The following is a 19,375-nucleotide window of genomic DNA, read 5'->3' as shown; positions in this document are numbered from 1 at the left end:
GTGAACGACGAGCGGGCGAGCATGGACTTGATTCATCTTCTGCCACGAGCTGGAACGATTGGTTGGTGAAAAAAAGGAAAAAAAAAAAAAAAGAGAGAGAGAGAGGGAGGGAGGGAGGGAGAGAAGAAAAAAAGAGATGTAAAAAAAGAGAGAATAAAAAGGAGAGAGAAAAAAGGAGAGAGAAAAAAGGAGAGAGAAAAACAGGAGAGAAAAAAAGGAGAGAAAAAAAAAGATAGAAAAAAGGGACAAAAAAAAAGAGTTTGGGCTGACAAGGTAATATACAAGACCCAAATCAAACCAAATCAGATCAGAGGATCGGGACTCGTGTCATCGTGACGAACGAGAATAACGGGATTTCATTCTGCCGCGGGCGGATCAACATATGCTGGACTCTCCAAGATATCACCACCTTCCACCCACACCTTCGCCAACTCCCCATCAATCTCCCTCTTCCGCTCCTCCCACTCCTGAACCTTCGAAAGCTGTTCCCGCAACTCCCGCAACTCCCGCTCAACACCCATCTTCTCCTGCTCGGTGCCAATCCTCTCCCAGTCCCATTCACTTCCATCAGCGCCCAAGCCGAGGGTGAGATTGAACGTGTGATACCTCTTCAAGCTCGCCCTCGTACTGATCGTGATCAGAGTGATCCCCTTCTCCTTACACCTCTCGTAGAGCAAACCCTCGACATCGCTGCTCACAGCACTTGTCCCTTCGTCAATGAACGCATACCGCGGCTCGTGATATAACAGCCGCGCGATGGCCATCCTCTGTTTCTCGCCGCCGCTGAGCACGTCCTTCCATTCCTTGCGAGTATCCCACCCTCCTTCGCGGTCGGGTAGATAGCCGAGACGGGCTTCTTCGAGGATACCTTTGAGTTCTATGTCGCGGCGCCCACGCTCCTGCATCTCGAGCTCGCCGTCGGGATAGATGACTTGATCGCGAAGAGTGCCGACGGAGAGATAGGGACGTTGGGGGAGGAACATAATGCCGTCTGTGCCTACAGTGCGAGGGCGAGACACGAGGCCTCGATAGACGGGCCAAAGGCCTGCGACGAGACGTGCCACAGCGCTCTTGCCGACACCGTTAGGACCGGAAATCTGGGGACTGTTAGCACTGAATCCTTGTCAGATCAGAAGGAATTACCAAGAGATGCTCTCCAGGATGCACTATAATGGAGAGGGAATCGACTAATTCCTCCCCCCCATGGGGAAAAACGGACGGTGCCACAACTGGCACATTCTCCAACCGCACTCCATCGAAGCCCTTGTGAATAGTACCTTGCACATCCGACAAAGAGTACAACTCGGCATGAGTGCCCCGTTGAGGAAAATACGCGTTTGCATGTACTCGGTGAAGGGTCGAGATCAAGGTATAGACTCGACTCGTATATCCTGCCAGCTCCGAGAGGTCCTTAATCGAATACATCATGCGTCCACCAGCGTCAGCTAACGAGAGCATGAGACGCTTGTTCGTGATGAATTCCTGCATTCGGCCTCTCTCGCGGCCACCGCTGACCGAGGAATCGGCTAATTCTTGAACCCCTCCAAGACCGCCCCAGGCTGGCAAGAACACTGGGAGCGAGCTCAGAAGGTAGCCGTATGCACTCCAGCTGTACTTGAGAACGAAGTCTTCAAGGATGTTGTAGCGGATCTTTAAAGTGTAGATACCCTCCATCCACTTCTTGAGACTCTTGAACTCCTTATCAAGGAAGTTCTTCTCCATACTTGCGCCGCCGTAGAATGCGACCTCTTCGGCATTCGCGATCAGTCGGGCATGTAGCCCTCTAAAGTCACCCTCCTTACGGCCCTCGACAGCCTTGAGCTTTCCGAACGGCGGAGAAAGTCTCCTCAGAATGGTAGCTGTGAGGAAATAGTTGCTCAGCAGCCCTGTCAGGGCCAATGGCCCTAAAGACCGGTATAGTTGGTAGTTAAAGACCAGGAGGTCTACAAAAGGCTTCCCCAGTGACGAGTAAAGACTGGCAGCCGCGGCACAGAAATGTGTGAGATCTTGGGTAATGAACTGATCTGCTCCTTGGCCAATGCCGCCATCCAGATTCGAGAGTTTGTAGTAATTCAGGTTATCGTTGAGATATAGATCGTGGATATATCTCGTGAGACGTGTACGGAAGGCAATAGAGACTTTCGATTGAAGAAACTTGATCATGGCATTCGTATAAGAGGCAAAGCTGCCAATGCCACACCACTTTTTGAAATTAGCCTCAAGTACCGAAATCGACCGAAATCGTTGCATCCTGCTATCACTTACCTTGACGATTCCCCACATAAAACTCCTCCCATTTCCCGCCACAAGGTCCCTCACAATCTCTCCGTCCAGCCTCGCAACCACCAACGACAGATAGGTCCTCAGCATCAAAAATACCCCATGACTCACCAACAGCCCCGTCTCCTTACTCCCCCATCTTGGTATCATGATACTCAACAAACTCAAAAACTGGTGCAGAAACGCCAGATTCAGCCCCGGCTTCGTCTGCGGCGGCGGGATTCCATCAGCCAGGCCCGAAACCCTGGGCGGATTCAGGAACAGCCGTCGATGCGCATCGAAGGTCAGGGCTTTCGTGGGGGATATGGTGACTTTGGAAGTGGAGTCCTTGTAGGGCACGTAGATGATGCGGGAGCCATCTTTATTCTTGAGCCCGGAATTTTTGCGCAAGAGGTGACGGCCTTGCTCCTTCTCTGCTTTGCGGGAGTTCCACCACCGGCGTGTGCCTTCGCCGCTGGCGATTATGGAGAGGGTGAGGGCGAGCGCCCCGAGGAGGCGGGTGGTCTTGGATGTGCCTTTCAAGCGCTGCCGGAGGAGGTTCGTGTAGATATGGTAGAAGTTGTTCGCGAGGGGATCTGCGGAGTGTCGGAGAGTGGATTGGGAGGCCATGATGATGTCGCTGTCGCTGTCGCTGTGGATGTGGATGTGCTGCTGGTGTTGTCGATTGCTCTACATCGTCATCGTGTTCATAGCTCTGGCCTATTGTCCTTGTTGATACAGCTGACGGGCGAGGAGAGGTGTGAGAGGGCAAAGGTCGTGTTGTTCTGGGTAGGTCTCTCTCTAGGACCATGGCCGGGTCAACATGCTTCGAGTGGCGTCAAATGCATCCATCGAGAGTTGTTCTCAAGTCGGACGGACAGGACAGTCTGGGGATGTGGGATATGGGATGTTGAATAGCCGAGGCATGTGAACAAACGACAGGGTCGAAAGATTCGCTTGGCGCTCGCTTCCATCTGCTACAACTATTTACTCAAGATTAGGATTGCGAGTATTGGAGGCAGGTTCTGGCGGATACGGTCTGTACGGGGTACACTTTGCTCACTGCTGAGGTACTTCGAGTAAAGGATCAGATTCCAGATACTCCGGATAAACAGGGCTTCTAGGAGTTCCGAGAGTGTAACGCCCGATGTTCATCATAATGAAAGAATCATGGTACCGGTAGTCTGTCTTCGTACGCCCCTCCGTATAGCTTATGCACTAACACAGACACAGGAGATCAAAGCCTCGGATGGGGGTCAAGCTCCAAGAAGAAAGGTAGGGAGGGTATTTAGAAGTTGGGCAGAGATGCATGTATGTTTTCAAGACTCATGGCCGGAACTAGAAAGGCTTTGTAGTTCGGCCATCTATAGAAGCGGATAAATACCAAAGAGAAGAGAAAAAAAGGACGCCATGTTGTGTTCAATATTGCCAGTGCGTATGATTACTATTTAAAGAAAACTTGTACCATTATTAATAAATAATATCAGCCAAGAGAACAAACCCCCAAGAAAGAGTTGGGTAGATTTACCGCTTGAATGTTGATCTGTATCGAGGAAGGAGGACAAGCGAGGGGCCGGTGTGAGGCACGAGCTTTGCCAAATGCAAGTCAAGCAGCGAGCTCTGAGTTTGATCTGACGTGTATAGACATGGATGCATTAGTTGTCACTGTGCCTCGAGATCGGTGGCAGCAGCTGTTGACCGGATTCCTCTCTGCCGTGCCTGGTTCCCACGGTCGGACATCGACACCGACATCAACATCAACATCAATAATATTCTCGCCCCCGGCCGCTGCAGACGTCGTCGCTCTCCAGCCCGGTCATTGAAGCTCCGAATCCAAATGCCACGGCTTTCCAGAAGACCCCTGACTACAATCCCTGGGACCTGCGGCGGACCCAATATGCAGCCTGGCTGACGTTGACCATCGGCAAAGATACGTAGTATTTGGGGCTCCCAGCCCAGCCACGTGATTGATGCGTGCGGTTGACGCGGTGTGCATCGTTGAGGCGTAGTAGGACTTTCCTAAAGCCGACTCCACCAGTCTGAACCGTCCGAGGGACCCTTCGATTGTTTCTCATTCCCCGTTCTAATACACACTTGACGCGCATATCTTCCTTTACGACTGTGACAGGCGAGAACCGATGCGGAACAATAGGTAGCGATTCTTGCACGCCCGATCCTAGTCTCTCGTAGCCGCCGAGGCTGAAAGTTGCCATACAGCGTACGGAAAGGTACAGCAGAAGCGGGTACACTAACTATGGATACTTCTTGAAACCTCCGTAGGTACAACTATGATTGACCCATCCGATGTGACTTACTCGTGCTCTCACTCCGACCAGGAGCTCGTAATCTCGATATCGTGAATATACCACTAGTTCAGGAGGTATGTGATATATGAATTCCTAAAAGATGCCATCTCTGAAGGATGGTTGGTTCTTGAGAGTCCTCGGATTGATAGCGATAGATGAGTTTGCTCCGCTCCCCTGGATATACGGTGGTACAGGCCTAAGTATTACCCCTCGAGGGTGCCTCAAAAGTCTAGTTTCCACTTTAAACTCCCTGGTTATCCTACCCTCAAGGGGTAATACTTACGCCTGGGACGTAGTACTGGAGTGAGGGCGTAATATGTGATAGGATAAAAGTGGAATCCGGGGACAATGTCCAGGGCGCCTAATCTCTTGTTTGCCCGCCGACAACAACGCATGCACAGGCCAGGCCAGGCCCGTTCGGTAGACTGGCCTCAGCATAGAAGTAGCATACAGAATACATCGGATGGACTGCGTCGTGAGGATTCGTGAAGAAGTATATATATACTCCCGGGAGGCAGCTCTTGATTTGGTAATACAACGTGCGCAGTATAAGTATAAGTACTACTATGATTGTCCCGATGGGTCCCTAGTTGCTTTCCGTATTCCGTGTTAGTTTATCGACTAGTACCTACTACCTCGGTCCATGTTAGTTTATTGATTCCAGTTTAGTTTCTTGACTCCAGCTTAGTTTACTTACTCCCTACTTAGCTTACTTAGTTTATTGACTAGCTACGGGGTATATCATCCATTGCCCCATCAACGCTAGCTCTCGGCTCGGTCCTCGTTCCCATTGCCACCTTATCCGCCTGAGGCACTAACCAGCCCCATTAGTCAGTCACTAGCGCCAAGATTGGGAAATTGGTTCACGCCCAAGCCAAATCTGACCTACCGACTTGCTTCCGTTCCTAACCTACCTGCCTACCTGCCTACCTCCCTACCTGCCTACCTGCCTGCCGCCGCCCGGTCTCTTCCATTAGCCCTCCTGTCCGCTCCTCTCGAGCTCGTCTCAAGCTTCTCGGCTTCTCGGCTTCCCGGCTTTCCTCTGTTCTCTTCCTCTACTCAATTGTCGCATCCTACTGCGCTTGCTTTCCAACCGCTTTCTCTCTCATTCGTGTTCTCGAGCGCGCGACAACAACCGCTGTATTAGGGCTCGATACCGCCCACCCTTTTCACCCGCCGACGCGTACCTACAAAATAAAAAACAAAGACAAAGACAAAGCAATCCAGAGCAGAGCAGAGCAGAGCAGAGCAGAGCAGATATAATTGGGGTAGAGGCGCTTCATACCATTGCAGCCTGTATCCCTTCAACGGGCCTTCTGCTGTGTTGAATTGCCCTCGATGAGTAATGAGATAGTACAGCAGACAGAGCAGAATCTTGACCGCTCGACTTCCACAGAGGGTGGTAAGGCATCAAAATCACCAAAACCACCTGCACTGGACATATCAACTTGTGGGTGTCCGATCTGATCCCCCTCCGCTGTGTGGAGAAGAACTCTAGATCGAATGCGCAAGCTGTGTTCCGGCATCAACCATTGGAAGCTAATCATGTCTAATACAGTGACAAACTCTCCTCACCTACCAAGCTCTTCCACTCAAGCAACCTCAACCGCCCAATACATGGTAACCAACAAGGAATCTGCCGAAACTGCCTTGTCGGGCTCACAACAGGAGAAGGATTCCTTGAAGGTCGAAGACGAAGCTTTAGAGGCCTTTACCAAAGACCGCAAACTTCTGAACGTTCCGTCCCGATCCTCTTCGCACAAGATACAGTCATCGCCAACATCTACCGGGCTGAGCGGTGCTACGGCAAGCGATTCGAGAAACAGCATAGGGGGCAGATCGAAGGAATCGAGCGGTAGCATTTTGAGGCGGGGGCGGAATGGGAGTGCAACAAGTAGCAGCAAAATGTCGATAACACCACAAGGAGCATCGGCCCTCCCGGGCGTGACCACGGAGATCACGTCATCTAAACCTGCAAGCTCTCGCCAGCTTAAGAAGAAGAAGGGCTTTCTCTCGTTTCTCTGCTGTGGGGTTCAGGGTCACGCCAATGGGCCAGATGCAAACGATGCAGCGGTCCTAGCAAACAAGGTCACAAAGGTGCCATCAAGACGTACGACAACAGCCAGCAGGCCCGAACAGGTTACACCGGCGCCGTCAAACAACAACCCGAACAACTCCCAAATCGAGAAAGATGCTCTTCGCCAGGATGCTCAGAAGGAGACCGATCTCGAGAAAGAACACGAGAAAGAGCGTAACAAAGCTACCACCTCAAACCCCGGCTTAAACTCTCCCACGGGAGATGATATGCCTCAAGGGGCAAACAGCGATGGAAATCAAACAGATGTGATTGCACGTGATGCACCGTCGGCCGAACTGTTAAAGAGGTCGGAGTCAATCAGCGCTGGCCAGTCGGTAGTGCCAATTCCAGCTGTGGAGGTCCAAGGTCCATCCAGGTCTGAGTCCAAAGGCTCACGTACTCCAGAACCTGCCCAAGAACAAACAGATGAAGAAGGCGACATTAAGATGAGCGACCCTGAGCCGATACCAGCGGATAGAGAGGAAATACCTATCCCAGATATCAAAACAGACGAGACAGCCACCAAGATAGCCCTGCCCCTTCCACCGCCAGCTCCGCAACCTCAAACCGTGCCAACCGACAACCCGTCTGGTGCCGAGTCGATAGAGGAGAAATCGCAATGGCTACTTCCACCGATCACTCCAAGATTTCAGGGAAAGAAGTGTCTGGTGTTGGATCTCGACGAGACCTTGGTCCACAGTAGCTTTAAGGTAAGTTAATTCCAATTACTCGGAACTGTGAACTGAGTTTGCTAGATCCTACATCAAGCGGACTTTACCATTCCCGTCGAGATCGAGGGCCAGTATCATAATGTATATGTGATCAAGCGGCCTGGTGTTGATCAATTTATGAAGCGAGTTGGCGAGCTATACGAGGTGGTAGTCTTCACAGCTTCTGTTTCCAAGGTATGTTGTACTCCGACTAAATGGAAATTCAGGTACTGATACCAAACAGTACGGTGATCCTCTACTTGACCAATTAGATATCCACAAAGTTGTTCACCATCGCCTCTTCCGAGAAAGTTGTTACAATCACCAAGGGAACTATGTGAAGGATCTATCTCAGGTCGGCCGAGATCTCCGGGAGACTATCATCATCGACAACTCCCCCACCTCGTACATCTTCCACCCCCAGCACGCTGTCCCAATCAGCAGCTGGTTCTCCGATGCCCACGACAACGAGCTCCTCGATCTGATTCCCGTCCTCGAAGATCTAGCAGGGTCGCAGGTACGGGATGTCAGCCTTGTCCTCGATGTCGCCCTTTGAAGCAAAATACTATGCGCTCCTCCATGCAAATATACTTGCTATCATAGCGGATGGCGTTTCGGTCGATACCTTTGGCTTCATTGTACAATGTAGTGTTTAATCTAAATAATGGGTTGTATCTGGCAAGACCAGAGTGGGCTCTCTTCACAACTGACGGGGTGGGTGCACGAGCGTCAAAAATGGACACAGGCCTCTCTGGTCGGTTGGGGGGGGGGAGGGAGGCTGGGAGCAGAAGATTTCAGCGGATCGACAACGAGGACTTGAGCGACGGAAGTTTGAATGGAGTCCCGGCCTCGGAAAAGGCATTACAGCGCCACAGCTTCGTGCTGTCGTCACAACATTTCCTTTTGTCATGGTCCGAATGGAAGCGAGCAGAGGAATTGATACCTGGCGAGGAAAAACATGGGATGCAGATGTCGGAATCCTTTCTTCTTTTCATTTGTTCATCTTCTTCTCTTCATAGCATGGGCATAGGCGTAAAATCGACAACTTTCTGTATGTATCCCAGTCTCTGTCGAGGATTCAAGTTGGGGTAAGTGATGCCAGCGAGTGCATCGATCCATAGGTACCTAGGCAACACTTGAATGGCATGGTGCGGCGAGAGCATCGAAGGGAAAATCCGCTTTAGTTCTGGGGGCCGTGAATTGAATGCATGTTACTTGTGTGAACGTACCCGTGGACGTGCGGTCCATGATGCCGTATGTTTATATGTATTTTTATATGTACATGTATATTTATATTTACCTTTCTTTACCTTTACATTTACATTCTTTCCATCTTGATCTCTTCGCCTTTGTCTCCCCAGATTTCCAGCTCAGTGCGGCGGTCCATGTCCAAGCCGAGTGAGTGACCCACCTCCACTAGCGCTCCAAACCCCCTGCCAGCACCGAGCCTCCTTTCAATGTCGCTCGTGTCCTCAACTCGAGAGAAAGTTGGACAACATCCCCAACTTCACTCTCCCGACCTTTGACAACGCCCCATCGACACTCCTTACTCTGCTAATTCATCACTCGCCGCTGTCGCCTTCTTCTCACCCACAACGCTACAGAATGGTAACAATCCTTTCCTCTCTTGCCTTGCCTTTTTCTCTACAAGCGCAAGCAATACCTCCCTCTCAGTATCTCCTGGACATCCCTCGGTCTTCTTTGAAGAATTCCACCTGCAACCCGCGATCCTACACCATGCCTATCCTCTCCACATGCATGTTATGCTAACATGACGCGCGAAATAGTCTTCTCCACGCTCCGCCTCCCCCGTCAACTCGCCCGCTGCCATCGCCACGGGTCGACCCTCGTCCCCTACGCCCCCGGGCGGACCCAAGACTGCGATAAGACGCCGTGCGGCTGCCGACCAGAAGGACAAGGTTGCGAATGCGAGGCCGAGTTCTACGAGAGCGGCGGGTGCTGGCGGGTCGAGCAGTACTATGCTGAGTAGGTGGCCTTTTCCTCTTGTTCGGTGTTTCGGTGTAGATGATGGCTGGGAGATAGAATGGGTCAGGGGGGCGGTGTGAGAAAGGAGCGACTTGAGAGTTGGAGAGAAATGTGAAGGACTGCTCTGTGAAAGCTATGGAAAATGGCTGGAGTGAAGAATGTGGTGCTCTGCATTTTGTCCAGTTCAGGCCGATCACAAGAGCTCCTATACTGGCCAGTCAGCGCTTGATTCGGTCCTTGGACGGAAATGCGAGTATTCTGGAGCGAATTGCGTGAGACAGTGGCATCGTTGGGCCCTGGCGATTATATCTCTGGTCAATGACTATTATAGCACATGCTGATGTACAAACAGGACTTTACACCGACGAGTCTCCAGGATTGAAGGTTGACCCCGTCGTTGTCCTCGTTCTCTCTCTGGTGTTCATCTTCAGTGTCGTTGCGCTACACAGTACGTCTCCTACCCATATCAATCCCCCTTCACCAAAAACTCCCTAGCCTCTCGCTTCACAGAATACAAACTAAACTTTACAGTCATTGCAAAGGTCACACGGAAGTTCTCCGGCTAGATTTGAGTGGGCACATTAGATGAAGTGTGAAGCGGGTAGCGGACGAAGTTCTTTTTGGCTCGAGGCCCCAGTTCTCGGCTCTGCGGTTCTGAGCGAGGGGGATCACAAAAATTTCGATACATTCATGGGTTCATACGGTTGGTCGGGCGCTGTATGCTCTGGCCCTTGTACGATAGGCAGGCAGATTCAAAGGAAGGTTTACGATGCGAAATTGTTGCTTTGGCGTGTGCTACCAAACCGTTTGAAGCTTTCTAGTAGTCAAGTACAGGGACAATACGCAAGCGAGTCTCACGGGGGGCCCATCTGCTCTCTTCTCTCTTCCAATCACGGCTGTCGCCCGCGCAACGGGATATGTAGATGTGGGTGGAACCGTTGGTAGATTCTCAGCCCAGATGTAAATTTATAAGCTCTCAAAATTAGAAGTTTCTACGAGGACCAAGCGACATACCTCATCTCCTGTTTTTCATCTCCCCACGTGTCTTTTTTTTTTTTTTTCTTTTTTTTCTCCTTTTTCTTCTCCTTTTTTTTTTTTTTTTTTTTTTTTGTTCTGTGTTTTTCGTTTTCGCATCCGGAACCTCTCTCATCATCTTTCTGATTATTATCATTATCATCTATCATCATCACTATCATCTATCATCACTACTATCATCATCTATTATCATCTATCATCATCACTATTATCATCACTATTATCATGATGAAAGTCTACCTAGGTACCGGTAGGTAGGTTACCTACGCAAATACAAATACAAATACAATCCCATTTCATTCCCTTTTCCCCAACGCTAGCTAGCTAGCTATACTCTGTCCGTCCGGCCGGCCGTATTATTATCTCTGGAGAATCGTTGTTAGTGTTGGTGTTGTTGGTGTTGTTGGTGTTGGTGTTGTTGGTGGTGTTGTTGTTGTTGTTATGATCATTAGTTGATTTAATTGGTATTAAGTAATGTACTGTGATATAATATGATATGATACGATAGAACTTGGTGAATACTTTTTCTTCCTCCTCCTCTTCTTTCTTCTTTCTTTCTTCTCCCAGCGGTCTAAGCTCGCTCGCTCGCTCGCTCACGATCTCTGATCTCTGATCTCTGAGCTTTGCGCTTTGCGCGTGCGTGGTTTTGGGCGCTATGGCTTCTGATTCTGATTCTTCTGCTTCTGCTTCTGCTTTTGCTTTTGCTTAATCTAGAGAGGATGGGAGGGGAGGGGAGAAGGGGAGAAGGGGAGAAGGGAGATTCAATATGGGGAAACTGGGTGGAGGGTAAGCTGGAGTGTCGCTATGGTGGGGATGCGGTGCTGTGCGGTGCTGTGTTGTGTTGTGCTTTTCTGTGCGGACTGACTGACTGACTGCCGGTCGAGAATGTATGGCGCGAGGTGAAGAGGGATGAAGGACTGACTGGACTGGACTGGACTGGACTGGAAATTCGGCCCGAGCGGGAGAGATCATTTGCGGATGTGTATATGTATGTATGTGTATATGTATGTATGTATGTATGTATATATGTATATGTGTGTGCTAGGAGGTTCCTAGGTTGGTACTCTACAGAGGTTTTCTTTCACGTTTAATATTTAATATTTGCCATAGGGATAGATAGATAGATGAATAGACAAATGGATGTGTAGATACAGCTTCGAGGTCCATCTCGCGTCCTATGTTTTGTCCTAGGAATCCAACTCGCGTCAAGCGAAGCGAGGGCCGCGGGAGACCGACGAAGGACCTGGACCGTGTCTCTATCTAGCTGGCTAATCTCCTTCGTAGACGGACTAACTAACTAAGTAGCGACTGTCTTGTCTTGGGGAATGGCAAGAAAGGAGTTGTTTGTTTCGGAATGGAGCGTTGTGGGATGGGCGTGCTGCGCCGGGCGGGTATGAAATGTGGCAGATGGCGTGAGAGCGATGGGCAGGGACGCGGATTCTGGCTTTGGTAGCGGAGAACTCGTTGCTTTTTTCAGCGGTTCCCGATTGGTATTTATGTTGAAGAAGAGGATGATGATGATGATGACGCCTGTATATAAAAAGGAGAGGGGGGGGGGAGGGGGTTTCAGGTATCAACCACAACTCGACTTAGCAAAAAAGGTGCTTTCTTGACTTGATACTACTAGAGATGGAGTTGGTTCTCAAACTACTGTATCTCCTCGCTTTACCGTCTTAAATTCTTATGCTGCTAAAGAAACACACAGAAAGAAAAAAAGACTACGATCGCCTTCGTTGTGTTCATCTGCAACGACTGGCTTTGGCTAGAAAACTGCTTGTACGGATAAAACAACGGACAAGGAACTTATTTCTCTTGATAGATAAAAAAAACGTGTAGATCGATAGATCGAACGGTGGTTGAACTTCACTTCTGAGCCTGCTACTACTCTTAAGGGTGGTTGTCCTGCTGATATGTACCAGCTACTACTTCGTATGCATGTTCTACTGAAAGGAACTTCTCATCGCAAATACGAACTGTGATTCAACAGCGGTACTCAGTCTGGGTTGAACAGTGGAGAGGTAATTCACCAACTCCGTGTCAAATTCATCGCTATTCAACCAAGGCAGGAAAAAAAAAAAAAAAAAAGAGGAAACGATCGCAAAAATCGACGCGGAACGAAAGTAAACTGTAACGCATCCCAGGATATTTTCTTTCTTCAGCCCGATGCTGGGTCCGAATCCTCTCCATGATGCAGGACCTCGACAATGCTCGTACGCTCCTCCGCTCTGGCGGCACTTTCGCTGCTACTGCTGCTCAGCCCATCCGAGCCCGAATCCGTGCACCCGCCGCAGGTACAATCGAAGCCATAGATCCGCTTCAGCATCTTCGTCTTGTGACCGTAGTCCACGGTGACCTCATCGCCCTCCAACAGCTTGAAGTGGTTATAGAAGACCATCTTGCCGATGCTGTCTTTCCAGACGTAGTGGCTGTTGGGCACGCAGGAGTGGTTGATGCGTGACGCCGTCTCAAAGACGCCGGTGGCGAGGTCCTTCATGATGCTGTATCCGTTGCTGTAGACGATGCTGCGGCTGCGAGACTCGTGCTTGTTGCGGGAGTAGGCGTGCAGTGACAGGAAGGATTTCTTCTTCTCGGGTGAGAGGGCGTTGACGGTGACATCGAGGGGGTCGGCTCGGGCACCGTTGTCTTGCAGAGTCACGAGGGGCTCTTCACAGAGGAGGATCGTTCCTGGAAGAAGATCATGGAGGGCGAAGACGCCGAGGCCCTTGTCCTCTGAGTCGCGAACCTCGATGAGCGTACCCAGAGTATCGGGGTAGCGAAGAGCGTTAGGGAGGAGTGAGGCAAGCGGTCGCGGTGGAGTTGTTGGGCGGAATGAACGGTTGTAGATCGCCGAAGGGTCGGGGGATATGGAAAGCGTGGTTTCAAGAGCGCCGGATTGAGGCAAAGTGGGGGTTTTCGGGGCTGAGATGGTTTGGCTCGGTATGCGAGTCGGAGTTATGGGGGGTTTATCTGTTGTTGACATTGTAAGTGGTTGATGTGGTGTTCTCCTCGCGCTGGTCTAAAGAGAAGGGTAGATGTTAGCCAGTGGTCCGTAACTGCGAATTGCGCAGCAGGTGAATCGACTAGGTGTAATTGAATTAGAACACGGAGGTCTGGACCATGTTCATGTCCAAGATAATACAAATCCAAAAATCTGCCGACTTAATGCCCGTTGACGGTGGCTGAGGTTGGTGTGATCCAGTAGCTCTCAGTTACAGCTAGACCGAAGGTGACGGCCCACTATGTATTGCAAGCAAGCAGTCCATTCAACGTCAAGAATAGAAAATGAAAATTTATAGCAAGGGCTTATCGATTTCTGATATAAAAGTTCAAATTGTCATACTCCTGGGTGCAAGGCCACTGCTGAGCGATGAAGTTGTATTTATGTGAACAGACCGTCCCATACAGGCTATTGAATTTGTAAATTCAATAGCCTATATGAAAATTTTGGAGCGACCTTCTCAAGCGCTGGTCCACGCTTAGTCCATGCTCTCTGTAGGAAAAATTATCCAATGATGGGTCGATGACCAGTTTCTTGAACAGCTGTCTCTGAAGGCGAGGTGGAATAATCTGGTAGAAAAGCCAGGAGATAAGAAGTAAAAAGGCAGCATTTAAAATCCACAGTTACTCAAAGCTGATACGGGGATGGCACCAAATGATAATTCCATGGGATGCTGTCCAGGAAGGAAAATAGGCAGAGACGAGCAAGCACTGGATTCCGAAAAGGAGATAAAAGCCAAATGCAAGTGAATGGTACACGCAGAACCGGTCCGGTCTCCTTTTGCAAAACAGACCAACTTTTTGCCATGGATTCCAGTTCCAGATGTGTTTTCCTTCCACAGCTCACATCGATGAATCTCGTAGGCCCGCGCAGGATATTGGTATGGTGATCCTCGACCCTCGAGAAGATCCAAACATGTGGCCCACAACAGCCCGAATCAAAGGGCTATGCAAAAGGCGGTTCCATACAGCCTCATACATCCCTAATTTATATACATGCTCCCAAGAAAGAGCATGCACCCAAAATGACCTCCCGGAACACCAACAAATGCCCAAACGCCGTGCCATGCCATGCATCTTACACATCCGCTCAAGGGTCATCTGTGTCGATCCTTGCTGAGCGCATCTTCGTCGCGCTTGGGGAATCCTCCAACTCTCTCAGCCCTCCGCATAACGTCTCTCCCCTTGTCTCCATCTCGATCCTCTTGCGGCAAGCCCCACCACTCCCGATGGAACTTCTCCTGCTCTATCCGCCTCGCCTCTTTGGCCTCTCGATCCTTCTGCCTCTTCAGCCGTAGTCCGAACCATTCTTCTCTAGCGGCGTCTTGTTCGGCTGGCGTAGCGTGGGCTATCATACATGTATTCATCGCTCGATTTTGTGCTCTGCATTTAAAAGGCGCGGTGAAGGTTCGTCCGCGGGCACAATCCGCGAATACTGCGAAATCTCAGCTCCTTGAACTCCACATATAGCTTGAGGAATACGCACATTTGATTTCCGGCGCGCAGTACCCTCGTACCCTCGCATGGTAAAGTTCTCTAACCTGAGCCTCTTGTCCGGAGGATAATGGCAGTGGATTCCGTGAGGGCATAGGCAGACGAGGAACTTCCTCTTCCCCAACTTGCTGCTTAGGAGGCTCCATAGCTGCCATCAAATACAGTGGGCTGCAGAGGTCAAGGTGTAGAACGTCTCGGGACGATCTCAGTCGAGGTCGAGGAGCTTTGACCAAAGTGATTAGCTTTAAGTCACGTGGTATGTAATGTAAATACCTCAAATATGCTCATCATAGCAGTTTTACTGCCAATAAATAAGCCTTCTGCCGAGTAAAACTTATACAGAAGAGAGCCATCGCATGGGTATTTGTTGCAAGGGGGCAGAAGACGGTATTTCGTTATGTTCGTCCTTCATGTTCATCGACTCTTTTGGGATTAGGCTTCCCGTGTTTAGCGTCGGATTTTTCTATGAGGCTGAGAAAGTCCGAATCTCCTCAGGACCTTCATCACACACCTTACGGACACTGCAGGACCCACCCCCACCCAAATAGCAACGAACGCCGACATCAAGTGACCGAACTTATCTCTAACGCGCAGGAATACTCCAAGATGTCTTCCATGCGCAATGCCGTCCAACGGCGGAACCACCGAGAGCGAGGGCAGCCAGAGGAGAGACAAAAATGGGGACTGTTAGAGAAGCACAAGGTACTATCCACGGCGTATACCTACCCGTCAGGAGATACTGACATCAGCGCTAGGACTACTCCGCTCGTGCGCGCGATTTCAACGAGAAGAAAAAGAAGCTCAAGGCCCTGAAACAAAAGGTGCTCGAGAAGAACCCCGATGAATTCTACTTTGGTATGATGTCCCGTAAAGGGCCTGCCACAACCGGAAAGAATCGCACAGGAACGGTCAATGGCGATAGAGGCAATGAGGCCCTAAGCATGGATGCCGTAAGGCTGTTTAAGACACAGGACCTGGGGTATGTGAGGACGATGCGGAACAAGGCCCTGAAGGAGGTGGAGGGATTGGAGAGAAGAGCTGTGGGTATCAAGGGCGCGGGGAAGAAGATTGTGTTTGTCGACAATGAGGACGAGCAAAGACAGAAGGTGGAAGAGTCTACTAGTCTGGATATCGACTCGGACGACAGTGAAAACGAGAAGGAGACTAAGTCTGAAGACATCGAGACGAGAAATCTCCGCAGGATGCAGCAGAAGGAAGCAAATAAGCTTGAGAGTCGATTGAATGCCGCACGCGAACGGTTGGAGGCATTGACAGACGCCGAGCAAGCATTGGAGATGCAGCGAGCGAGGATGGGCAAATCGCCGAGTGTAGGTGCCGGAGTCACAAAAAGAGGAGCCAAGTTTAAGGTGCGAGAACGCAAGAGATAAATGACATTTCAATCGGTCGTCAGAACATGTCGAAAGCTGCATCCTGGTCTATTTATGATCTTCCTCCTTGGAGCGCCGGGATATTCCGCCAGAGACGCTCACCGAAATCGATACCCAGGAATAGAACTCCACCCAACTTTTGCGCCGCCCCAATCCTTCCTTCATACAGCTGATTTTTCACTCTTTGTCAGACACCTGCTGATGAAAATTATGATCTTGGCGAGTGCCTTTACACTCATCGTTGTCATCCATACCAAAAACTTGATGAGCATCCAAATCAAGCCCAAACAGCCAGGAACCTTCTCCTTTTGCTTCTTCTCTTTCTTCGCTTTCACGCTATCCTGGCTCTCGAGATCCAGCTCAAACTCTTCCATCTTAACCTCTCTCTTGCCCTTCTTTTCCTTATCTTTCATCCCCTTCACCGGCCAGGAAAGCGAATGCCTACTGGGCGACGACATTGGTGCAATCGAAGGCGCCTCGAATCTCTCGACATTACTCTTCTTCTCTTCCATTACCCCCACGAGCATTATCGCGCAAATTACAACATCGACGACATAGAAACAGTCTATCCGAGCAGCGACCGCTGTATCAATCTCCAAGAATCCGGATCCAGACCCATCACGGACAAGACGGACGATGTCGTGTGGTAGCTCGGCATGCTCCAGGGTGTACTCGACGCGGGACCAGGCGGGCGAGGAATGGATCGATACAACAAATGGTGTCGAGATGGCCGGGTGCACGAGATAGTATTTCCCACTGTCTTCGTCCCACACCAGACGACCACACTCGCGTTCTGCTGCGGCGATGACTTGTTCGCTGTCAGCTCGGTTTGGCTTATTGGCGAGCTCTATGACCATGTCTGACGCAGCCCGGGGATAGAGGAGAGCCACCAAACCATCGTTTGGAGGCAGACGTCGAGCCGTCTCCTCGAGGGTGGTGCTCATGACAGGCTTAATTTTCGACGAAGCGAGTTTAGGCGAGCCAGCCCCTATAGGAGGTTTATTCGGGTCATGTCGCAGCATCGTCATCTGGGCAGAAGTCGATGTTGGCACGAGACGGAGTGTATAAAACGGTTGCGTAGTGGACGAAAGCGTGTGGGTCGGCTCCTCGGGGTCGCTCGTCATCTTCAGACAGAACCTCCGTCCCTCTGAAGATGACACTCGCCATCCATTGACCACTTTCCACAACTCCTTCAGCTCGCCGTTAGACGATGTCTCCAAGATCGTCTCATCTTGCACCCCTCGCGGGAATCGACCCGGAGCTTGATTCGGCAAGCCAATAGGCCTCGGGCTCTGCAGACTTGTGATGCTCCGTTCCTCGCTGAGACTAGGGGAGTAGGGTCTCCTGTTAATGTTGGTCGGTAGGATGTGTGTCGGGCTTTTCTGCGTAGGGAAGTATGCTTGATGTTCCAATGCGATATGAGGATTGTATCTGGGAAATATGGAGCGCATGATGGCCGGCTCTCCCCTCTGAGGAGACCTACTGGCCGTCTTGGAATTGCTCGAGGCGTTACTATTGCTCCGCACCAGCGTCGGAGCCTCAGAGAACGAGGTATGTGAGCGAGGGATTTCCCCAATGAGATGTGCTGGAGGAGGAGTCGTGATGGGAGGGGCTGAGTCATGTTGCGGAGTCTGTCTGCCATTGATATTGCCATGAGCATTCGCATTGCCATTCGGAGCAGCCGTTGCCGTCGACATCGTTTCCACTCCCAAGGCTGATGGTCGAGCATCCATTCCCGATGTCGCCATAGCAGGAGCGACAGCGATGGTCGATTCCTGCTGGTGACGCAGACTTGGTTTCCTCGACGGGTTCGCATTCGTCTTGTCCCTGGGCGGGGGAGGAAACAGCTTCAAGCCCATGTTCACCTGGTGGTGGTCGGCCGGCATGTTTCAGTGTTCATCCAGTATTGCGTCTTTCCAGATGCCCAGCAATTGAAATCTCAAATTCTCGAGTAATCAGTACTTAAGGTACAAACAGAGCAGCGCTGAGCTGATCCGCACCGGCCATCGAGGGCACTACCACGGCAGCAGCCATCAGTTATACATACATCTTGCTTCTGGTAGTTAGTTAGTCTTCTTGACTGCAGCAGCGCGTATGGGCCGCTGTGCCTTGTGCTTTGTGCCTTGTGCCGGAGAGCGACAGCCTTCAAAATAGATTTTTGCATCTTTCCCAGCGAGTCACGGCGACCCGACGGGAAGATCAGCGGCAGTATGCAGTGTGATCTGAGCCGTGATTGGCGGGCGGTGGGCGGGATGCAAGCGCTGCCGAGGGGGAGGCGCCGGGTGGATTGTGGATTTAGGTCACGTGACTCGAGACAATATATTTGCATCAGTTCTCGCATCCGGATCTTCTTACATAAACCCTTACGGAGATTGTTTGTTTGTTTGCATGGTGCCGTCCGTGGATCTACAGACAGGCTGTTTGTTGATTCGATCGGCCGTATCTGCCTACCGAATGAAACATTTCTCGTCCTCCGTGGCTCTCCCCCGTTGTCTCTTTTTCTTTTGGAGTTTGGGTATTTTGTTTTGGGTTTTCTCTGCACTTGTAAGTGCTTTTCGGCTGACTCCGATCCGGCCTTGATACTGGTCGCTACGCGACTCGCACAGCCAACGCTATAAGCTGGCTACAGCAGTCTGTACCTGCCTGATTCTCTTTTGTGGTTTTCCCTTGACGAGAGATTTTCTCTCACTGTGATCTATCCTATCCATAGGGAAAGGGCGCAGACGACAGTAGCTCTCGCTGCAGCACTTTGAATTGCTTTCTCGAGCCTTCTTGTATGTAACTCCTTAGCTTAGCACGTCGCCGTACCCCACGAGACGTCCCAGGGCGGCAGGCTTCGCCTGCTCCCCGCCCGACGTAAATAAATACAGCAACAACAACAATCCCCCGTTGTCTCCTCGGCGTTTGCTTCAATCCAATTCAAGCTTGCTTTGCTTCGTTCCAACTCCTGTCTGTCGTTTTGAGCTGGCTCTCACTCTCGGCGTTCTTTTTTCTCTCTTCTTTTTCTCTCTTTTGGTTTGGCTTATATTACGCGTTCTGTAGATCATGGCTAAGACCGTACGTACACTGTTAGAGAATACTATCACCTGACTCACGGCCCGCTACGCTGATTGAGTGCATCCG

General features: G+C 50.7%; 7 protein-coding genes across 7 annotated transcripts; 3 read left to right on the top strand and 4 right to left on the bottom strand.

The window, feature by feature from the left end:
* Positions 1–356: 356 nt before the first annotated feature.
* L3040_007420 (uncharacterized protein) lies at positions 357–2,889 on the bottom strand (the record flags this gene model as incomplete). The annotated part of the gene is made up of 3 exons (XM_007291380.1): positions 357–1,097; positions 1,144–2,202; positions 2,266–2,889. The coding sequence occupies 3 exons, from the start codon at positions 2,887–2,889 to the stop codon at positions 357–359; spliced, it is 2,424 nt and encodes an 807-aa protein (XP_007291442.1).
* Positions 2,890–5,903: 3,014 nt separating this feature from the next.
* On the top strand, positions 5,904–7,908 carry L3040_007419 (uncharacterized protein; the record flags this gene model as incomplete). Its single annotated transcript, XM_007291381.2, has 4 exons — positions 5,904–5,967; positions 6,124–7,352; positions 7,398–7,547; positions 7,597–7,908. 4 exons carry the CDS (start codon positions 5,904–5,906, stop codon positions 7,906–7,908), a joined length of 1,755 nt encoding a protein of 584 aa, XP_007291443.2.
* Positions 7,909–8,957: 1,049 nt separating this feature from the next.
* Positions 8,958–9,904, top strand: L3040_007418 (uncharacterized protein; the record flags this gene model as incomplete). Its single annotated transcript, XM_066154858.1, has 4 exons — positions 8,958–8,960; positions 9,140–9,338; positions 9,691–9,786; positions 9,870–9,904. 4 exons carry the CDS (start codon positions 8,958–8,960, stop codon positions 9,902–9,904), a joined length of 333 nt encoding a protein of 110 aa, XP_066010748.1.
* A 2,624-nt stretch (positions 9,905–12,528) lies between these two features.
* Positions 12,529–13,353, bottom strand: L3040_007417 (uncharacterized protein; the record flags this gene model as incomplete). Its single annotated transcript, XM_007291383.1, has 1 exon — positions 12,529–13,353. One exon carries the CDS (start codon positions 13,351–13,353, stop codon positions 12,529–12,531), a length of 825 nt encoding a protein of 274 aa, XP_007291445.1.
* Positions 13,354–14,467: 1,114 nt separating this feature from the next.
* On the bottom strand, positions 14,468–15,010 carry L3040_007416 (uncharacterized protein; the record flags this gene model as incomplete). The annotated part of the gene is made up of 2 exons (XM_007291384.2): positions 14,468–14,805; positions 14,857–15,010. The coding sequence occupies 2 exons, from the start codon at positions 15,008–15,010 to the stop codon at positions 14,468–14,470; spliced, it is 492 nt and encodes a 163-aa protein (XP_007291446.2).
* A 460-nt stretch (positions 15,011–15,470) lies between these two features.
* Positions 15,471–16,252, top strand: L3040_007415 (uncharacterized protein; the record flags this gene model as incomplete). Its single annotated transcript, XM_007291385.1, has 2 exons — positions 15,471–15,566; positions 15,620–16,252. The coding sequence occupies 2 exons, from the start codon at positions 15,471–15,473 to the stop codon at positions 16,250–16,252; spliced, it is 729 nt and encodes a 242-aa protein (XP_007291447.1).
* Positions 16,253–16,413: 161 nt separating this feature from the next.
* Positions 16,414–18,138, bottom strand: L3040_007414 (uncharacterized protein; the record flags this gene model as incomplete). The annotated part of the gene is made up of 1 exon (XM_007291386.1): positions 16,414–18,138. One exon carries the CDS (start codon positions 18,136–18,138, stop codon positions 16,414–16,416), a length of 1,725 nt encoding a protein of 574 aa, XP_007291448.1.
* Positions 18,139–19,375: the final 1,237 nt, after the last annotated feature.

The sequence above is a fragment of the Drepanopeziza brunnea genome, assembly GCF_022702325.1.
Source record: "Drepanopeziza brunnea f. sp. 'multigermtubi' strain 214-2 chromosome Unknown ctg13, whole genome shotgun sequence".
NCBI lineage: Eukaryota > Fungi > Ascomycota > Leotiomycetes > Helotiales > Drepanopezizaceae > Drepanopeziza > Drepanopeziza brunnea.
The sequence above is the reverse complement of the archived record's forward strand: the minus strand, read 5'-3'. Positions and strand labels throughout refer to the sequence as shown.